We start from the raw sequence: 21,201 nt of genomic DNA, 5'->3' as shown, positions 1-21,201 counted from the left end.
CGTAGAGGGAAAGGGGGCGGGAACGGGTGGTGAATATATTAACATGCCTAATGAGCGTGCCCGGTCCTGGTGTAGCTGAGGGAAAATAACAAATCTTGCGTACGGAGGGAGAGGGAGAGAAGCATCGCCTTTGTTTTTTTTTCGTCAGGAAAAGACATGTAGTGGCGAGGAGAGGCAAGAAATGGAGGGTTAGGTGCGAGGTCACCATAATGTCAAAGCCTGCGGTACCTAATGGTGACGCAGGCTCGCAACCACTTCTGCGATCCTTCAGGTTCTGTAATGTGATGAGTGGGTCATCATGCGCCTGCGTGAGATGTGCCGTCCCGAATTGTTACGACGGGGCACAGTACCCTTCTGATCTGAACCTTTTGTAATAAATATCCTTCTTTTCTTGGGAAGCAGTACATTCTCAAATTTAATCCGATCTGGAATTCTATTCCAAAACCAAGGTGTGATTTCCTATAGAAAGTGATGCAAAATGGACTAACCTGTTCCAGACTTTTAATAACAAACCACTACAACATGAATTTTACTCTCTAACAAGACCATTGATCCATAAAATGAAAGCACTAATCAATGTACTGTACTATGATAAAAATTAAAATTATTTTTTTCTTACTTGCACTGATGATAGTCATTGTTTGGATGGGGGGCTTTTTATCAATTTCCGCAGTCACACAATCAATCAGTAGCTGAACTGGGTTCCACACAGTCACAAAAACAAATTAACTGAAAAAGCCTCAAAAACAAAACTGGAAAATAAATAGCAAAAACAAAAGCGCCAAATACCTTGGTTCTCAAAACTTAATCCGTTTCAGAAGTCCGTTTGACTTCTGAAATGTTTAGAAACCAAGGCATGGCTTCTGATTGGTGCAGGTGCCCTGGAAACAATAGCTGACAGCTGCATCGGACGTTCGGCTTCCAAAAAATGTTTGAAAACCGGAACACTTCTGGGATTTCGGTGTTTGGGAACCAAGGCGTTTGAGAACCAAGGTACCACTGTAGTTCATTTAGAAGGTAGCAATTTTTAGTTTCGTTCTTGCAAAGCCAGCGGAATAATTCAATTTTGTTTTGATGGTTGGAAAAGCTGGCTTCTGTCATTGTGTATTGTAAATACTGAGTGGTTCTGTTTTTTTTTTTGTCTAAAGAGAAAAATTAAACTTTTGATCTGTTGGGTAAGCGTGGGTGGTTTTCGCACATTGTCAGAAACTTCAGCTGGAACAATGAGAGCTGCAGCCAGATGGTTATAGCAACATACAAGCCCATTGTTGTAACAGCTCCTCCAGCAATTCTAAGTGCTGCTTATGACTGGGAAAGACTGCATCTCCCCCAATGATCTTGCCCAGGTTTTGAGATCTTCTCTTGGTCTGTCCAGGCTTATAGGGCAGGTGCCCTTGGTGGGGACATGGCCTTCTCAGTGACTGCTCTCAGACTTTGAATCTCAGATCGGCTCCCTCCTGGTTATTCTTCCACCTTCTTGTTCCAACAGCCTTTGGGAACTAACTGTTATTTTTTTTAATGAAAGGGCTGGTGCCATGCTGTTTTTATTGTAATTATCTGTAAACAGGTTATGTGTACAGGTGTACGCAACTTAAAAGGTGAAACCAATATATGAGATAGATGCATGACATGCAAAGCAAGATACGTCAAGCCTTTATTTGTTGTACTTGTAATTATTTGTTGTTAGGCGGGTCAATTATAAATGGAATGTAATTAATGAAATGTAATAGCGATGTTTATTTTTTGTTTATTTTCATATTATTGTAACTATTTGTTTTATTACTGTGGAATGTCCAAAAGAAAGCATTTGTAATAATTAAAATAAAAATAAAAAATAATAAGTTGTATTACTGAAATAAATGCACTTTTCGATGATATTCTAATTTTCCGAGTTTCACCTGTATATACCGTAGTTTAAATTCTATTAATATTAATTTTTTAATGACTGTATTTTTCTATGTTTTTAGGGATTCTTGTTTTTTATCTGCCTGTCAAGAGAAAAGGCAGAGTATATATAATAATGATCATGATAAACATCTCTAATTTTTATTATTGCAAAGAAAAGTACTTGGCGATATAAAATATTGCACTGCAATGTTAAATTATTCGAAAGTGTAAGGATGTAGGTATATATATATATATATATATATATATATATATATATATATATATATATATATAGGTAAAGGGGGCCCTGACCATCAGGTCCAGTCGTGTCCGACTCTGGGGTTGTGGCGCTCATCTCGCTCTATAGGCCGAGGGAGCCAGCATTTGTCCGCAGACAGCTTCTGGGTCATGTGGCCTGCATGATAAAAGCTGCTTCTGGCGAACCAGAGCAGCGCACAGAAACGCCGTTTACCTTCCCACCAGAGCGGTCCCTATTTATCTACTTGCACTTTGGTGTGCTTTCGAACTGCTAGGTGGGCAGGAGCTGGGACCGAACAACGGGAGCTCAACCCATTGCAGGGATTCGAACCGACGACCTTCTGATCAGCAAGCCTACCCACAGCGCCACCTGGGTCCCTATCCAAAAGGGATGCTAAATGCAGTGGTCTTTTTTAAAAAACAAAAACAAAACACCAGCCAACAGGTTTCAGAGAAAGTAGATTTATTTTTCTGTACAAGGGTAAAACAGGAAGAAAAAGTTCAAAGGCCACTTAAGAAAATACATCTCACCCCTCTTTCAAATCAAAGAGGGGAATCACGTCTGTCTTTTGTTAGCTCCTCCCTCATGACCTGTGCATAAGGAATGACGAGAGGCAAAGTGTGGCCCCCCTCCCCCACCCCACAACCTCCCCCCCACCCCACTTCTAATGCAGCTACATGGAAAAGGCAAAAACACCTTTGTGCTCTGCAGGCCACAGGTCACATCGACACCCTACATTTAAAGCACTCTTGCACCACTTTGAACAGTCATGGCTCCCCTCAAAGAATCCTGCAAACTCAAATTTGTTAAGGCTTCTGGGAACTATAGCTGTATCCTATACAATTCTCCATACCCTCAAACCACAGTTCCAGGATTCCTTTAGGAAAGCCCTGGCTTTTGTAGCAGTGCAGGAGTGCTTCAAAATTCACGGTGTGGACATGGATTTTGGTGGGGAGTGTCTTCTGCAGCAGCCAGGAGGTTTCCATTTAAGTCTTACTGTAAACATGGACTCTAGGTTTTGCGGAGAAGAACCCTGCGATTGGTCTAGATCAGGCGGTGCCCAAGCTAAAGCTTCCGATTTTAATCGTATAACGGACCCTCCAAGGAGGGGCCCAAGTGGGGTTGGGGATTTGGCTTCCTAGAAAGAGTTCATCAGGCCTGCTAAAAGAGCCGAGGGGTGGGTGGGTGGGGAACCCAGGAATTGGTTCTGATTTCAGGGAAGACTCTGATCTCAAGACTTGGCATCGTAACGTCCTGTTGTAGAAACCAAGTGCGAGAGACTTGTGTTGTCCTTGTTAAGATGTCCTCTGCTCCCAAGCCCTTTTGTGTGCCGGAGGACAAAGACAAATGCAGGTCCTGGCACAGGTTTGACCGACCTTCCCCCAAAATTTGCCCCCAGGCCGGGGACGCACAACAAGGCCAGCTTGTTGGCACTAGATACAATTCCCCTTTTGCCTCCTCCTTCAAGGAGGAGACAGTCCCTAGTGGGAAGTCTCTGCAGCTGGGGGCACGAGTTTTAGTGCGGACCCCGCACCCAGGCAATCCTCTGTGTCAGTAGAAGGTCTGCTTAGAGGGAAGCGGGAGGCTGGACGTCACACCAGCTCGTCCAAGAGGATGCTAATGCTCTGGTGAGGCTCTGCAGGGCCTGCGATGGGCTTGTTGCACATGGGGCAGACGCAGCGAACTTCCAGCCATTTCACGAGGCACCTGCAGCCAAAATGGAAGTGGGGGAGGACAGGACGGGGGGGGGGGGAGAGGTGTAATTTGACAGCATTAAAAGCTGGGCTGCTATAGCTTAGTCAGAAGAGCATGAGACTCTTAATCTCAAGGCCATGGGTTGGGCCAAAGATTGTGGCATTGCAGGGGCTTGGACTGAATGACCCTTGTGGTCCTTTCCAACCCTACGATTCTAGGATGATGTTTTAGCTCAAAGGTGTGTGTGTGTGGGGGGGACTTCACAAATATCAGGCCCTTGGGAACCTCCCAGTCACACCCATTCTCTGTCCCCTTGCTGGCTTTGCTTTTTGCCGGGCTAGAATGTGACCTTGAGCTCTAGTAGTGCCTCTAACCTTGCTTTGATGGGGTTGCATCTGAAGGCAACATTCACATTCACCCCTCTGCCCATTTTTGCCTATGGCCCTGCCCCACCACTGGCACACAGCCCCTATGAGGTTGCTCCAAAGGAATTGCAGCACTTGGGATCAGAAGGGTTCCCCAGCCATGAGGTAAGGTATAGCCTGGCGCACAGAGAATGCTATGGATCTGTGCATGCGTGTGCATGCTCTCAGCACACATGCAACACGGGAACTGGCATATGTACATGGCACTTCCAACATTTCTGGTTCCACAGGAGCCCGGAAGTGTGCAGTCAGAGCCTCCAGTGGCCCAGCTGCTGCAATTCTCCTCTTCCTGCCTCTTCTGCCTCACGGTGTTGGTACTGACCTTTAAATCCCTAAACGGCCTCGGTCCTGTATACCTGAAGGAGCATCTCCACCCCCACCATTCAGCCCGGACACTGAGATCCAGCACTGAGGGCCTTCTGGCGGTTCCCTCATTGCGAGAAGTAAAGTTACAGGGAACCAGGCAGAGGGCCTTCTCGGTAGTGGCACCCGCCCTGTGGAACGTCCTCCCAGCAGATGTCAAGACAATAAGCAATTATTTTACTTTTAGAAGACAACTGAAGACAACCTGTTTGGGGAAGTTTTTAATGTTTGATGCTGTACTGTTTTAATATTTGGTTGGAAGCCGCCCAGAGTGGCTGGGGAAACCCAGCCAGATGGGCGGGGTATAAATAATATTATAATATATTATAATATATAATACAGTGGTGCCTCGCTTAACGAATGCCCTGCTTAACAAAATTTCCGCTTAACGAAAGGTTTTTTCTAGTGGAGGTTGCCTCGCTAGACGAATTCGTTTTACGAAAAATTCGTCTAGTGAATCGCGGTTTCCCATAGGAATGCATTGAAATTCAATTAATGCGTTCCTATGGTCAAAAAAAAATTCAAAAAAATTCAATGCATTCCTATGGGATTCGCTAGACGAATTTTTCGTTATAAGAAAAGACCCGTGGAACGAATTAAATTCGTCTAGCGAGGCACCACTGTATGTAAAATAAAAATAATTATAAAATTATTATTATCATCATCATCATCATCATCACAGCCAGCAGGGAGGCAGGGAAATGCAGGCTGAGCTGCAAAGTGATCCTAGCACTGGCTTCTCCAAGTCTCTCACTCCCTGTTACCCCCACTGCCTTGCCATGGCTCCCGATTTCTCTCCGGAAAACGCCAGGCTTTGCCTGCAGAAGCCAGCTGGGATTTTAACCCCAGGCGACAGCAGGTGCTGCACTTGGCCTGACTCCCAGGGTTCTGGCACCTGCTGCGTGGAGAGGATGCCAGGGGGTTAATGCATGGTTTGAACACAAGTTTATGGGCCCAGACAGATAATAATGGAGCCACCATTCATCAATAACAACCTGGATTAGAATTGGGGACTCTGGGCTCTGTGAGCAGCTGCCCTGTGTTCATCATCTGGGCTGTGATGCAGTGTCTCCTCCTGAGTTGGCCAATGCCTCCCCCCCCCAAAAGACAGGAAGATATTTCTAAAGCAGCAGCGACTAATTTGGTGCCACCCAGATGTTGCTAGACTCCAACTTCCCTCACCCCTCACCATTGACCTTGCTGTCTAAGGGCCGATAAGAGCTGGAGTCCATCAACGTAAGAAGCGTGCCTTGTTGGCTACCCCTGCTATAGAGGGTCTCTTGTTTGAGCTGGGACTTCGCCTGAGGCTCGGCAGTGTTGGGGGCCTGCCCCACCCACCATTTGCAAGCTCACTTTCAGGCTGGTCAAGTGGAGGCGGTCACAATTGCAGGTTACAATTCAACTCCTGAAATTACCCGCCAAACACTTTCAGGGACAGGGGAGGGAGCTTGCCATCTCAACATGTTCATGGCGGGTAAGCCCTTTAAAAACCCCAAAAACTTTCTCCCCTTTTAATTTCGCTCCAGTTCTGTTTTTAATGTAGCTTTTAAAGCCCTGCTGCTTTTGCTCCTAGGACTCTTGACACTGACATTAGTGAGGAAGGGAGGGGGTAACTCCATGAAGCCCCCCCCTCCTGTGAAGATTCAATCTGCCATCAAGGCAGCTGTTGGAGAGACAAATATTTAAAGCACATTTGAAGCACATGCCCCCCCCCACAAAAGACTCATGGCAACTGTAGTTTACCCCCCCCCAACAGAGCTACAATTCCCAGCACTCTTAATAAACTACAATTCCTGGGATTCTTTAGGGCAATGTGCTTTAAAAGAAATGTATGTATGGGGCCTGTAGGGCAGGAGTTGTCCTGACCCCCCTGTCTGGAACATCATCACCAACTCTGTTTCCAGCTCTAATCTAGTTGGGGGGGGGTGTTTCCAGACAAAGAATGATCTTTATTAAGGGCAAGATAGCCGGAACTGCCAATTTGTGCTTGAGCTTGCTTTCCCCTCCTCCCGTCCATTCCCTTTTTCCTTTCATGCTACGTCTTTTGTTTTAGATCGGGAGGTCAAGGGCAAGGGACCGTCTTAGAAGATTTTTTTGGGGGGGGGAATAGACGGTGTGGTATAAATGCCACAAACAAATAAATAATACGTAAATGTCCCACAAGCCCTCCAAGAAGGAAGGATGGGGGGGGAGGGAGCAACAGACAATATGCTGCAAACCAGACAGTAAAGCTGGCAGCTTAAAAAAAAAGTTAACAAGAAAGAAAACAAATGGAAAGCTTAAAAGAAGGCATTCCCCTTGTGCCAAAAGTATAAGCTACCTTCCTTCAAATCATTTTACCTCTTCCCCGATCATTTTAACACCATTATTTTGGTTCAGGGGTTCAGCCAAAATCACCCCCCCCCCACATTCAACTATTTCCCCCTCAATTGAAACAAATGTAGCCCTTATTTTGATGGGTTTTTTGTTCCCACTCTTGGCTTGGAAGATGTTTTAACCCACCTTAGAGTGCAGAGCGGATAATAAACAATCCATCAAGCAAACAATAGGTGCAACCCTGGCTCCCTTCTGACCGCCGACAATGGCTCTGAACTGTGGCATGTCACGGTCGGGTTTGATCCAGGCCTCGGCCTACTCCTGCCAACCTCTTGTCTCGCAAAGCTGCCCTCCCTCCCCGCAGCCCAAGAGGTTTCCAGAAACAAAAGCCAGGCTCCCTCCCCTCGCCTCTTTCTCTTGGCAAAGGTGCCCATCTCCTCTCCCCAGCCGCATGCACCAAAGGGCGTTAAATGAACACCGGGCGGCTTGCCAAGCCGAGAGGCACAAAAGCAGCTATTTGGCCCATCCTTGGCAGCTACTCACTTTCTGTGGAAGGCATGTTGGCATGGCAACACTCCCAGCTCATCTTTCACTTTAAAGTCTTCTAGGCAGACGGCACAAGTCTGCTGTGGAGAAAGGGGGGGGGGAGGAGAAGAAGAGGCGTACATTACAAAGCTGTCTCCTGTGTGCCCACCCACAGCAGATCTCAGTGCAAAAGACGGGCCTGGGTGAGAAACAGGAGCTAGAACGGGGCACTGCCAAATCATTTGACCCAGTTGCCGTGGAAGAGACATAGCTCAGGGGTTGTGCATCTGCCTTGCATGCAAAAGGTCCCAGGTTCAATCCTTGGCATCTTCAGGGCAGGGCTGGGGCGAACCCCTTTCCCAAATGCTGGAGAGCTGCTGCCAGTCAGTGTAGACAACAGGTGGCCCAGCAAACCGCAAGCTTCTTGTGATCTTATGAACGGGATTCAGCCCTACTGGGACCCTTGTTTTGCTAAAGGTTTTCTTGATCTTGAAGGCTCCCTTGTTTACTTGGCCCAAGGTGGCATCCGTTTGGGCTTTTATCTACTCCAGATTTTGGCTCACAAAATGTGTCTACCACAGTCCAAGGTGCTTTCACAAGACCTAAATGTTGTCCTGGGGCTGTGAGTTGTGTGGATCTGTGACAAATTCCATTTGGGCTGCAGCAGCTGGAGGAGTCTACCCTGGTCCAAGAAAAGTTGTGTGGCTGTCCCGACTGGTTTCCCCCCTCTGAAGGGCAACAACTCTTTATAGTCTCTGGCAGAGGTCTTTCATGTCACTTACTACTCATGAGGTGCCCAAGATTCAACCTGGGACCTCCTGCATGCAAAGAAAAAAAACACACGATCTCTACTCTTTTAGGGTTCCTTCTTTCCTTCCTGCCAGGGATTTTGCTTCAGTCTCACTGATATTCACTGAATAACAGTTTATCTGTGTAAGTGTTCAGCAAGTTTTTATTTGTCTTCTATTGGAAGATGCAAGACAGAAAAAGGAGCTGCTTCTTCACACAGCACATAATGAAAGCAATGGCACTTGCTCCTCCAAAATAGAGTTAAAAGGCATTTAGACCAGGCATCCCCAAACTTTGGCCCTCAGATGTTTTGGACTACAGTTCCCATCTTCCCCGACCACTGGTCCTGTTAGCTAGGGATCATGGGAGTTGTAGGCCAAAACATCTGGGGGGCCGCAGTTTGGGGATGCCTGGTTTAGACAAATTCATGGAGCCTAGCAATGGCTACAAGCCATGATGGCTGGGCACAGCTTCTAATGTTGGAGGTAGTGTGCCTTGAAAAGACAATTAAGGGAAAGCTTAATGAAGGCTAAAGCTATCAGTGGCTACTGGTTATCATAGCTACATACTGTGCCCAGTTCTGGGCACCACAATTTAAGAAGGATGTTGACAAGCTGGAATGTGTGCAGAGTAGGGCAACTAAGAGGATCACTTTTCCATGTGAAACATACCCAGCTCCTTCAACCGTTCCTCATAAGGCTTTGAGGAAACGGTTGAAGGAGCTGGGTATGTTTCACCTGGAAAAGAGGAGACTAAGAGGAGATATGATAGCCATCTTCAAATATCTCAAGGGCTGTCACATGGAAGAGGGAGCAAGCTTGTTTTCTCCTGCTCCGGAGGCTGGGACTCGAACCAATGCCTTCAAGTTACAAGAAAGGAGATTCCAACTTTCTGACAGTCAGAGCTGTTCAACAGTGAATGGGCTCCCTCAGGCGGTGATGGATGTTTTAAAGCAGAGGTTGGATGGCAATCTGTCTTGGATGCTTTAGTTGAGATTGCTGCATCGCAGGGGGTTGGACTAGATGACCCTTGGGGGTACCTTCCAACTCTACAATTCTGAGATTCTATCTCCACTGACTCTGAACACCGATTGCTGGGAATCACAAGTGGGGAGAGTGTTGTTGCATTCTGATCCTGATTTTGAGCTTCCCATAAAATCTCTGGCCTGATCCAGCAGGGCTCTTATTATGTCCCCTCCCCCAATGTGCCCCAGAAAAAAACTGCAAGGGAGCCTTGCTTTCTAAATTTTGGTTAAAAGCCAGCCCCTTTCATCAATCAAAGTGGATTCTATACTCACCCCATGTAAGTTTAGCTTTCTGGCATCACCTTTTAAAACCACCTGAGAGGAAGAAAGGAAAGAGAAGGAGGCAGATTAGCATCGGGGCACCAGAAATGAATGAGCAGGGCATGTATTTTAATCCTGCTGACTACTGTGCAGACAGACAGTGACTGCTGCTGAACACTGAAAACCTTGGTTTATACAGAAACCACATAAATCACATAGGCAGACTTGCTGGGTGGGGAGATCTGGCCCAGATAATTCGGGCTTTGGCAAACTTCCCCATTGTTTCTCTCTTTGCTCAAACTTTTCCGTCCTTTCTGATCAGCACATAGCTTTGACTCTTCGTTGGAAACTTCTGCTGTGCAAGCGCATATCTGCAATACAGCAGCGCCCTGCAAAAGCCACACCGAGGTCTGACATGTGTAGGCATTGGTGAGTGAAGGTGTACATTGAAGCAGTTTGTGGGCAGAAGGTCAACTGCAAACTACTGATTAGGGATGTCGGAGAATTCAGACGAAAAGTGATGGAAACTGCCGATGTTCGCTTATTCATCTCACATCTGGAACATATATCAGTCTGTTGGTATTCACGGTTTGCCCCCACCCCAGCCCACAAATGATATGCAATTGGTGATACGTAATTGTCATCAATTGATTTGAATTGTGTTTCTTTTGCACTGAAAGGAATGTTGTGGAAGTACTGTACTGTAGTTACTCATTCATTACACTGAATTCGCCAATCTATGCGAATAAATACGCAAAATCCGCCAAATGGCAGAGAGATGAGTAACTCTGCATTTGGTGAAAACTGACCCGCAGCAGAACGGAAGCAGCACAGATTGTCATGAAAACAGGACACAATGGAAACAGCCAGTGCTTTTTCCCTGGGGCTCCTCAAGAACACGCAGTACTGGCATCCTTTCCACCCAAATGTTAAAAGTGTGGCACTTAACAATTTCATGGTTAGTAATGCCACCTTTTTCCAATTAAAAAAACTACAGGAAACAACTGTCTTCTTACATCCATAATGCTGATAGGTAGGGTTGTGGAAGGATTAATATTGCACACCTAACACCAACCACTGCCTCTGCATGCTAGCCAGAGTGGAAGTTGGTAGTGGTGGGCAGGCAAGTTGCTACACCAGCCTGGAACTGGCACAATAACCAGGCCTCATGCTGTCATGTGTTGGCAATACAGCAGGCTCAATATTCCTTCCCTGCCTCTGGAACACGACATTTTGGGTCTTTCTGCTGCTGGTGGGTCTTTACCAGTGGCACTTCCCCATGTTTGGTAGGTGGAAAGTGGTACTACCACACTACCTGAATGAGGCCGGTGTAATTCTGCAGGCAGAGGCTGGCAGGACAGAGAGATACCTCTGCCCTCTATCCCTGCCCAAAGGGGAGATTGCATTGCTCTGTTCCTTCAGATTGCTTGGTTGGTTGGTTGTCAGGTGCTTGGGAAGCGCTGTGCAATGGGGGCATAGAAGCAGGTGCCAGAAAAGCCACTTTTCACCAAGCTATGCTTTTACGTGCCCCACACCTGGCGTCACTTGTAGGGCAGGAGGCTGCAGCTTGCACAAAATGGCCTTGCAGGGAAATGGCAACACTTGGTGGGCCAGAGCTTCCTCACTTCAGGTATATAGAATTTCAGCTTTACATGGTTATGCAAGGGATACAAGATTGGCAAAAGATTTCCTGCTCTCAGTTTCTGTTGCGCACTAAGGCAAGTCCAGAAAGAGGCATCTCGGCTCCTTCCCATACCTGTTCAGGAACAAAACCATTCCCTTGATCATAGTTTGGAAAGCAAAAGGAAAAAAAATTACTTAAAACCAGGTCATAGCCCTGTTACCTCTTTGTATCCAAATCTTTCACTCTGTGCCTGATGTCGAAGTTTACTGCAGAAGGAAAGGGAACGTTTTTAAAGTTAACAAGAAAAACCCAACATGCTTTAAAACTTCTAATAAAGGAGAGACCACCAACTTCTAAGGCAGCCGTCCCCAAACTACGGCCCGCGGGCCGGATGCGGCCCAATTGGCCTCCCAATCCGGCCCGCGAAAGGTCTGGGGATCGGCATGGCCATTATGCACTTAAAAAATAATTCCCCAGCGAGAGCCATTTTACCCCCCCCCCTGCGTCGCCTCTTCTTCGCCACCAGGAGCCTGCGCCTGTCCTGAGCGCAGCAGCAGCGCCAAGGAAGGGAAGCATGGCACGGGCTCCTCCTGGACGCTGCCTGTGGCCACTCCTCCTCCCGCTGCTCCTCCACGCAGGCCCTTCTTAGCCATAGGCTAGTGGCACCGTGTCTCTCTCCTTCTCCGAGGACTCTGCACCGCACCTCCTTCTCCTTTCCCCTGCGCTGGGTTCCGCTCAGTCGAGCTTCACCCACAAGCACACGCACAGCTCTTGCTGGTCCCACGGTGCGTGCGCTGGTGGCGAAGCTTGACTGAGAGGAACCCAGGGCTGGGGATAGGAGAAGGAGGCGCGGCGCGGAGTCCTCGGAGAAGGAGAGAGACGCGGCACAGCCTCTCAGCCCGGAGGAGAAACCTCCCCTCCTCCACAGCTCGCTTTAAAGCAGCTCGCATCTTCTGACTGGGATTGCATCAGTTGAGCCTTTTAGTTTAGGAATGTAACACTGGTGATTTGCAAAGTTTGCAGAGTCCATTGGGCCGATTAATATTAGACAGTTGCTTTCATTTTTTCCCCCAAAGCCTACTGAAAACATTGTAGTTTAGGCAGGCCTACCCAGGCATGTGATATTATTACACATATTAGTCCATCTATATTTTGATCACTGTATTATGCTTACTTGTTTTTAGTCTGTCGATTTTATGGGTATTTTCTAAAGCAAATTTTACTTCCTTGTTTTGTTTTTTTTAAAAATTCAGTGCTATATAAATCTTGCAAAAGTAAATACAGGAAACTCATGTAACAAACATGCTCAGCTCTCAAAAAGTCTACAGTAAATATTATTGACGAAACTTCAGTGGTGGCTAACTCGATCTGAACAAGAGCATTCAAATTTCCAGTGAAGGGGGTTGAGAGATCTCCTTTAAAACTTTCTCTCAAAGTAGACATCGCTGCTTGCCCTGGGAAAAGTCAACACTGACTAGGTCTTTTCTTTAGGGATTCTGATGGAGACAGAAGCTCCAAAGAAAAGTTGAAAGAAATCGGCTCTTTGTCATCCATTTGGCTATTCCTAGACATCCCGGCTACAGGCAAATGCACAGTTTAAAAATAAGTTTTCTATAAATAGCTGATGGAAGCAAGACATGTCTCTTCTTTCCCCCAGAAACAATGGCTCTGTCTACCACCTGAATGAGGCCCTCCCCTCTGCAACTTCCTGCCATTTCCTGCTTCGTGAGGACAAGAGCTGGTCATCTTAGCTTGGCAGAATTTCCTCAGCTGGTTGTTTCTCAAGGGAGTGGTCACACAACTATAAACATCTGGTGCCAAGGCAAACCAGTTATTCCAGTAAGGAATGGGGGGATGGGTAGCTTTTTCATTTTAAGGTGGGGAAATGTCTAATGGCCTGTGCATGTGTTGTAAGAGAGCTTCACAAAATTATTTGCAGTGGGGAAGAGCTCTCTCTCTCTCCCCCCCCCCTCTCTCTCATTGGGATCACCCAATGAAAGGGATGGACAGTAGATTCATGGCAGGGAAGAGGCAGTAATTCTTAGAGGAAAGGCTGTAGCTCAGTGGCAGAGCATCTGCTTTGAATGCGGAAGGTTCCAGGTTCAATCCCTCATCTGAAGAGGCTCTGGAGAGCCTCTGCTAGTCCCTGTAGACAATACTGAGCCAAGATGGTCTGACTCGGTATAAGGCAGCTTCCTATGTGCCTATGGTCTCACAACAGCAGAGGCTGGGAATCAGGATGCCGAACTACGAAGGCTGCTGGCCTGATCCAGCTGGACTCGTGTGCTTAAAGAGAGAGAAAGGGAGGCAAACCTCTATTTTATCCCAATGTCTTAGGAACCTTGCCCCCATGTGCGATTTCCAAAGAGCTTGAATTTAAAGTATCTTGCAAGCCCCACAACTGGCATATTGTTTGCACCCATCTGTGTATTGTTTGCACCCACAACCAATCTGGATATACAACGGGGGCTGCAAGCTCAATATGAGGAGCATCCTTTGTTTGCCCAGAAATGACATGTCAGCCTGGGGATTGAACTGCCCTAAGAGGTTATGACCTATGCATGGCTTAGCAAAGAAGTAGCTCTAAATCATACTCAACCCTTCTCTTTCTTTCTTTTTTTGGTATTTGCTCAGGGGACTAGATAAAAGCCTCATTGTCCACAAGGCTAAAGCCAGGAGGAGGCCCAGGGCCTTCGCGGCACAGAGCAAAATTCATCCCTTCGCTAACTAATCTGCACATCCTACGTGGCACAGGGCAAAGTCTCCTCTGGCAAAAGCTGCATCCAACATTGCATTCCGACTCCCACCCGTCCTTGCACTTTCATAACGGGCATGGAAGCAACACTCAGAACCAGTATGGCAAAAATAAACCCAGGCCAACCTTAGGAAATTTGCACAATTGCTCATGCCTTGAACAATCTCTCTTCACAGGGAACTCTGCAAATTGTAGCTCCGTGAAGGGGACTCTTAGCAGCTCTCGGCACCCGTAACAAACTATACACCCCAGGATTCTTTGGGGAAAGCCATGCCTGTGACAGTGGTATGGTGGTACAGATGGGGCCCGAGTGGTGGCAGAGCAGGTGGTTTACATGCAAAACTTCCACGTCTGTGTCCCCTCCACTTAAAAGGATCAGGTGGCAAGTGACAGGAGAGAGAGCTCTGCCTGAGGTCTTAAAAGAGACCTGATGTTAATCAGACTATAGATTGAGGGTGGGGCATCTGGGTTCAGCCTAAGGGCCATGTGGGAGCCTGCCAGGGGTCAGTGGCAAAAGTGGGCAGGGTAATGAATGCAAATCTTACCTTTGCACAGAAGACAGAGGGCCTTCTCGCTAGTGGCTCCCGCCCTGTGGAACACCCTCCCGTCAGATGTCAAAGAAATAAACAGCTATCTGACTTTTAGAAGACATCTGAAGGCAGCCCTGTTTAGGGAAGCTTTTAATGTTTGCTATCCTATCATATTTTTAATATTCTGTTGGGAGACACCCAGAGTGGCTGGGGAAACCCAGCCAGATGGATGGGGTATAAATAATAATAATAATAATAATAATAATAATAATAATAATAATAATAGTTATTGTTATTATTATCGGCTTCTTTCTACACCCCCCTTCTATTCTCCATCCAGACAAACAACAGACATTATCAGAGTTCAAGGACATACAGTATTCCTGCCAGGAAAAAACATGCAAGGAGGGTGCAAAGCAGGGCCAGTAGGTGGCGCGGCCTGGAAAGACTCTCAAGGAACAAACAGATAGGGACACATTTGACCCTGGGTCTGATTGAGGTTCCCTATCCCTGGGTTAGGGACAGCAATTCAAAGGACAATTAAGGACTTATCTGTTTCAACAAGCTTTGTCTAATTCTTGACAGGCTTCCACCTGACCTCCAAGGCTCCTGGGAACTTTCTTTGAGAAACCTCTGTTCTTGTGGAAGGACTAGCAAGCTGCTTCCTACAGAACCAGGCCACTGGTCCATCTCGCTCAATGTTGCCTACACTGACAGGCAGCTGCTCTCATGGGTCAGGGGTCTCTACACAGCCCTGCCTGGAGACGACAGGCATTGCATCTGGGAGCTTTCTGCATGCCAAGTAGATGTTCTGCCACCGAGCCGCAGTCCTTCCCTTTAAAAGATTGAGCTATTTGGTTTAAAAATATTTGAAGTTTCAATCCTCCCCCTCCTCTTCCTCTTTGACCCCAAATTATCTAGAAAGCAGCGAAGGAGAAGCAACTGCAGTCACAGGCCCAGGTGCATGGCTTGCGTTTCCTCCCTCCTCCGCCATCTGCATCCAGCATCTCCCTCGGGGCTGTGACTCACCTAATGAAGTAGCAGCAGAAGATGAGGCTGAGCACAAAGACGAAGATCCCAGTGCCAAAAATCACCATGTAGATATTCAGCGGCAAGTCCTGGAATGTGATGGGAGGCATCGCGCAAGATTTGTTGGTGTAAACCAGCCCCAAACCACAGAAGCATCCTGGAAGCCAGGAGGGTAGAAAGGAGAGAAAAAGAAGATGCGAGTCAGGGGTGGAGAGAGACAGGAGAGGAGAGGAAGGCAGCAGTACAGATCTCCTTAGAATCATAGAATTGTAGAGCTGGAGGGGATCCTGAGGATCATCTAGTCCAGGATGCGGCCCACGGAAGCTGTTTATTCAGCCCATGAGCCGCCCGGTCACCAAGCCACCCGCTCGGCAAGTCCCCGCACCGCACTGCGCTAAACCAGCGGAGCGCGGTGCGGGGGACTCACAGAGTGGTGCTGAACACAGCGTCTGGGCATGCCCAGATGCCGGAAATCGCTTCTGCACATGTCCCCAGGCATGCACAGAAGTGATTTCCGGCACCGCGCTGCCCATACCCAGAAGCTGGAAATCGCTTCTGCGCAAGTCTGGAGCGTGTCCAGCCCATGGACCAGCGTCAGTAGCAATGATCCGGCCCATGGGCAGAAAACATTGCCAACGCCTGATCTAGTCAAACCCGCTGCAAGGCAGGACTACGCAGCTAGCCCATACAGGGATCAAACCTGTGACCGAAACTAAACAGTGGAGAATAAAAGGTAAAGGGACCCCTGACCATTAAGTCAAGTCACGGACGACTCTGGGGTTGTGGCGCTCATCTCGCTTTACTGGCCGAGGGAGCCAGCGTACAGCTTCCAGGTCATGTGGCCAGCATGACTAAGCCGCTTCTGGCAAACCAGAGCAGCGCACGAAAACACTGTTTGCCTTCCCGCCGGAGCGGTACCTATTTATCTACTTGCACTTTGACGTGCTTTCGAACTGCTAGGTTGGCAGGAGCAGGGACTGAGCAATGGGAGCTCACCCCGTTGCGGGGATTCAAACCGCCAACCTTCTGATCAGCAAGCCCTAGTCCTAATATAATGCAATTTTTTTTGAATGCTATTTGCACAAATGCATATTATTCTTGTGCATACTTTCCCCCAAACATAAGCCTTTTTGTTCATGTTGGCTGGAGAACTGCATTGAAATTTGTGAAGAGCATAGCTGTCAAATTCTCCCTTTTTTAAAGGGAAACTCCCTTATGCTGAATAGGCTTCCTCGTGAGAAAAGGGAAAACTTGACAGCTATGGTGAAGAGGTGTGAATTTTGAAGGACACTTGCCCTTCAGTTCACTATGTTTGGGGAACGCAAACCAGGCAAAATGCACTGAATTTCTCCCTCATCCCTCCTAGAGAATAAGGCAATGAATAACTTCTAGTCCTGATGATTATAGGTACCTTCCCCAGCACATACCATTCCCTTGCTTAGATAAACGAAAGAAAAACCCCTCATCCAAAAGAACAAAATCCAAACACACAATCACAAAAATAGGAAGCATTGATGGGAGCTTTTTATGTTATCCTTATAAGCCACTTTGAGCTCAACAGGATTGTGGAAAAGGGGAACACAAGTATTAAGTCAAAAGGCTGCCTACTCCCATATGAACCTGTGCAGAATCCAAGAGCTCCTCCAAATTACCTATTTATTCCACATTCAACTTGATTTCCTTGCAGAAAGATGAAGTGGGAGGACAGACTATCATATTTATTCCATTTTTTATGGGAAGCTTATAAGACAATAAGCATTAATCCCAATCTGCTTAAGGGGCATTTGCACATCTTCCCATTAGTAATTCATTCACCCCACCCTTCTTGATGTCTTCTATCGCTTTCCAAACTGCAAAATGTCAGGGTTTGTTTTTTAAAAAAATGGATTTGTTGGGCTAGGGCACAGGGCACGCTAATCCACTTGAAAGGACAGTATACACTTGAACCTCTCCTGCAAAATACTGACATCTGGAGGTACCCTAAGGTCTGCGTCAGAGATCCTCTTCCTGTACCCTTTGGAGGTGGCAATCGGGTATTTTCAGTAGTGGCTCGGGATGCAAGGATCTGTCAATATGGTTCTCTCCGTTTCTCATTTTTCCACTCTTAAATTATGTTCTCCGTATTTCTGCAGCAATTTGCTTTTTTAAAAAGGTCATGAATATTCACTAGCATTTTAAGTGTGCATTTCTCATAATAAACACATTTCTGTGTGAAGCTATGTTTAATGTACACATTTCTGCAAACTCTTCCCCCCAATATAATGCATTTTTGCATGCTATTTTCACTAACATATTCATTTGTGTGCACACATTCTCCCAATATATGCATTTTTCTAAACACTGTTCGGCTGCAAAATTTGGACAAGTGTGAATTTTGAAGGACACTTCACTTGGTTTCAGAAAGTGCAAATTTGATAGATTCACCTTAAAGGCACAATCCCAATCCCCTTTCCCCTACATTCACCAAATGTCCGAAAGGAGTAAAAGAGGAATGGTAGAAGCACAGCCTTAGGAATGCCCAGTATTTCACTGACCACAAAGAAATGATAAACAGCAAAGGCAGTGCAGTGTAGCATAGTGGTTAAAGTTTTGAAATGGTGCCTCTGAGGTCAGGGTTCAAATCCGCACTCAGTCATGAAGCTCACTCAGGGACCTTGAACCAGTCAAGGTCTCTAAATCTAACCCACTTCACAGGGTTGTTATGAAGATAAAATGGGGCACACCAAACCTTCAGCCACTTGGAGGGAAATAATGCTGCAATTTTTTCTTAAAAAATGATGACTTCCTTGGAACAGTCATCTTTTTTCCTGGCCCACAACAGGAAATGATCAAAACATGACCCCATCCACTATTTAAGGAATCGGAGCACAAAAGAAGGTTTTGCTGACTTTATACGAAGCACAGAACAGCTGTGGCTGGTTACAGGAAGGCCTGCTGGAAAGCCAAAATAAGAGAAGAAAAGCCTCCGGGGGTGCGGATGCTAATAGGCAATGCAGAAATGATGAACAATGCATTAAAAATGAAATAATCAGCTGAGGCAGGGGGCCAGTTCCGAGGAAGTCTCTCACTATCAGCTGTTAGCAGAGCACTGGCTATTCAGAGCCAAGCAACAATCTCCATGAGAATGGCAGCGGGGGGTGGGGGGTGGGGGGTGAGAAGGTTTTTCAGGAATAATTTGCTACCTCAATTAGGCAAATAATAGAAGAGTGTGTACACATAGCTCTTGACCCTTGCTACACAACTCAAAAGTAGTATCCAGGTTCCAATGGAGACCAGCATTTCCTGTACTGATGGAGATAGATATACAGGGAGACCTATGGTCTCACAACAGCTGTCAAACTTGGCCCACAGCTGGTAGGGGAAAGAAGGATGGAGGCTGCTAGTCAAAATCCAGGGCTAGATGCATAAATAGTCTGACCTGATATCAGGCAATTTCCTTGTGTTCTGTGTGGTCCTTATGTTCCCAAATGGCTGTGGGGACTGGAAGGGGGAATTGAGCTTCCAAGATGAGCGCTATAGGAGTGTGTTGTCCCCGACCCCAATTTCCTTCTCCCCTGCAGAGACTGATTTGAGGATGGACAGAAAGGACTCGGCAAGCTGGTGTATTATCTACAGGCAGATCTCTTTCTTTCCGAGTAATTGCCTCAGAGTCTGCTGTTTGAAAGGATAAGCTTGCAGAGATCAGTGTCTCTAGAGAGATCTGCCTAGAAGACACTGGGAAGAACAGAGGAGTGGAAGGGGGAATTAGCACTTCAATGATGAGGCACTGGAGTCCCTTTGATAAAATTGAATTTGGGACACCACTTGGGCCCAGACGCACGACCGCACCCCCTGTTTCAGGACCACAGCCTGAGAAAAACAAACATGCCACTGGAGATATAAAGCCAGCCTAGGATTCCAAAAATACACGTATTCCACTGAGACAGATATTGCTGTGAATTATTCCAGCCATCACCTCCTCAGCAACTGAAGTTTCCCCAGTAGTGCCAAACCCAGAAGGGGGGGGGGGGAGAAGAGTCCTTATTCACACAGGGAGAAGTGGTTCAGCTCCAGATCCTGGCATAAGGCACCCTTTGCAGGATACATACCCTGAATGGGCTCCTCTTCCCAAGCACCACTGTCACTGCTGCCTATTTAACTTCTCTGTGTCCAGTTTGTCCCACTGCATCTTTGTCTTGCTGTTGTCCCCACTGGATCATCTAGGGCAGGCATGTCAAACCTGCGGCCCTCCAGATGTTTTGGACTACAATTCCCATCTTCCCCAACCACTGGTCCTGCTAGCTAGGGATCATGGGAGTTGTAGGCCAAAACATCTGGAGGGCCGCAGGTTTGACATGCCTGATCTAGGGCATTCATTATCAATTTGGATTGGCCGGGACTCTGCAGGGTCTCGGCTAGAAGTTGTTGCCATCGCCTGCTAGCCAGGCCTAAGGGGGGGAGTGACAGGGATATGACAGGGGACATGGGGCCAGAAAGCTCATTCTCTAGTGCAAGGGTAGCCAATGTGGTGCCCCCTCCCAATGCTGTTGGCCTACAACTCCAATCAGACCCAGTTGGCATGGGAGATGGTCAGGGATGATGGGAATTGTAGTCCAACAACATCTCGAGGGCACTACATCATCCTCAATTTATTTATACCCCAACTTTTTCCCTAATGCGGAAGCTTACGGATAAAAACAAGAATTGTTAATAACTTGTGGGGGGGGGGAACCACAAGTAAACCTTGATAGAATTAAAACTATATAATATATAAAATCTATTTGTTGACTACCAAACTGATTTGATATCTGAAAGCAGAGATGAGTGCTACAGCCCATAGTCAAATTCAACTGGACTTAACCGTCCAGGGGTCCTTTACCCTTTTTGGACTACCCCGTCCTAGCAGAATGCTTTTGTTGAATTGAAAAACAATAATTTGCTACATTTAAAATGCTTTAAAAGAATTAAATAAAAATAACATTTAGAGGCAAATCTCCCCAATTCACACTTTCCAAGACTCTACATGAACCGAAACATAGCAATTCTTTGAAATTTGCACTTTTGCAAATTTTGCAATGCAGTTCTCCAACCAAGTAACAGGTACAAAAATGCACGTGCTGTGCTAGAGTAAAGTGTGCATAAAAATGTGTATATTAACTAAAATAGCAAGCCAAAGTGCATTATATTAGCGGGAAATGCTTTGTAAACATGCATCCATTAGGAAAATTGCATACAAAAATTTGAAATACTGGTGAATTTTCAGAACATTAAAAAAAAACCCAACCTACCATCTGTATGGAAATCTGGCAACTGAACTTAATACTGGAAAAAATGCAAAACTGAGATGAAATGAAATCAACATATTTGCCATAGCTGCCAAGTTATCCCTTTTTTACAGGGATTTTCCCTTATGCTGAATAGGCTTCCTCGCGAGAAAAGTGAAAACTTGGCAGCTATGCATATTTGCCCATTCCTACTCTCACCTAGCGAAATTTAAAACACATGAAGGTTTCAGACTCTTGAAAAGGGTTGACGTCTACAGTCTATATCCCATGCTACAAGCAGGACTTTCATATTATCACACATCAACTGAAGCACCATGGTTTGCAACAGGTGACATTCACATATTCAGCTGGGAACCGTCAACCATTAACTGAAGTCAAGTATCTGTATTTGCGAGCCAATCTTTAGAGTTATAACCCCCTCCATCTATCCCTTTGGAAGCATGTACATAATCATA

The 21,201-nt window shown here is 46.5% G+C and overlaps 1 protein-coding gene and 1 non-coding gene across 4 annotated transcripts in view; one reads left to right on the top strand and one right to left on the bottom strand.

Moving 5' to 3' along the window:
- Nucleotides 1-262: 262 nt before the first annotated feature.
- Nucleotides 263-360, top strand: LOC118097445 (small nucleolar RNA U13). The gene has a single exon (XR_004694051.2). It is a non-coding gene; the product is annotated as a small nucleolar RNA U13 (small nucleolar RNA).
- A 2,231-nt stretch (nucleotides 361-2,591) lies between these two features.
- RNF122 (ring finger protein 122) overlaps nucleotides 2,592-21,201 on the bottom strand; it is a 33,114-nt gene continuing 14,504 nt past the window's right edge. For 2 of the 3 annotated variants that reach the window (XM_035139858.3, XM_088658268.1), the window contains exons 2-6: nucleotides 15,483-15,639; nucleotides 11,389-11,434; nucleotides 9,557-9,598; nucleotides 7,489-7,571; nucleotides 2,592-3,853 (exon numbers count right to left, since the gene is read on the bottom strand). In XM_035139858.3, coding sequence (XP_034995749.2) covers nucleotides 3,739-3,853; nucleotides 7,489-7,571; nucleotides 9,557-9,598; nucleotides 11,389-11,434; nucleotides 15,483-15,639 — 443 coding nt within the window. In that variant the 3' untranslated portion in view covers nucleotides 2,592-3,738. The remainder of the gene's footprint in view (nucleotides 3,854-7,488; nucleotides 7,572-9,556; nucleotides 9,599-11,388; nucleotides 11,435-15,482; nucleotides 15,640-21,201) is intronic. The other variant, XM_035139859.3, reaches the window with a different exon arrangement.

This window comes from Zootoca vivipara, chromosome 14 (genome assembly GCF_965207765.1).
Source record: "Zootoca vivipara chromosome 14, rZooViv2.hap1.1, whole genome shotgun sequence".
Taxonomy (NCBI): domain Eukaryota; kingdom Metazoa; phylum Chordata; class Lepidosauria; order Squamata; family Lacertidae; genus Zootoca; species Zootoca vivipara.
This window is presented reverse-complemented; position numbering and strand designations above follow the sequence as displayed.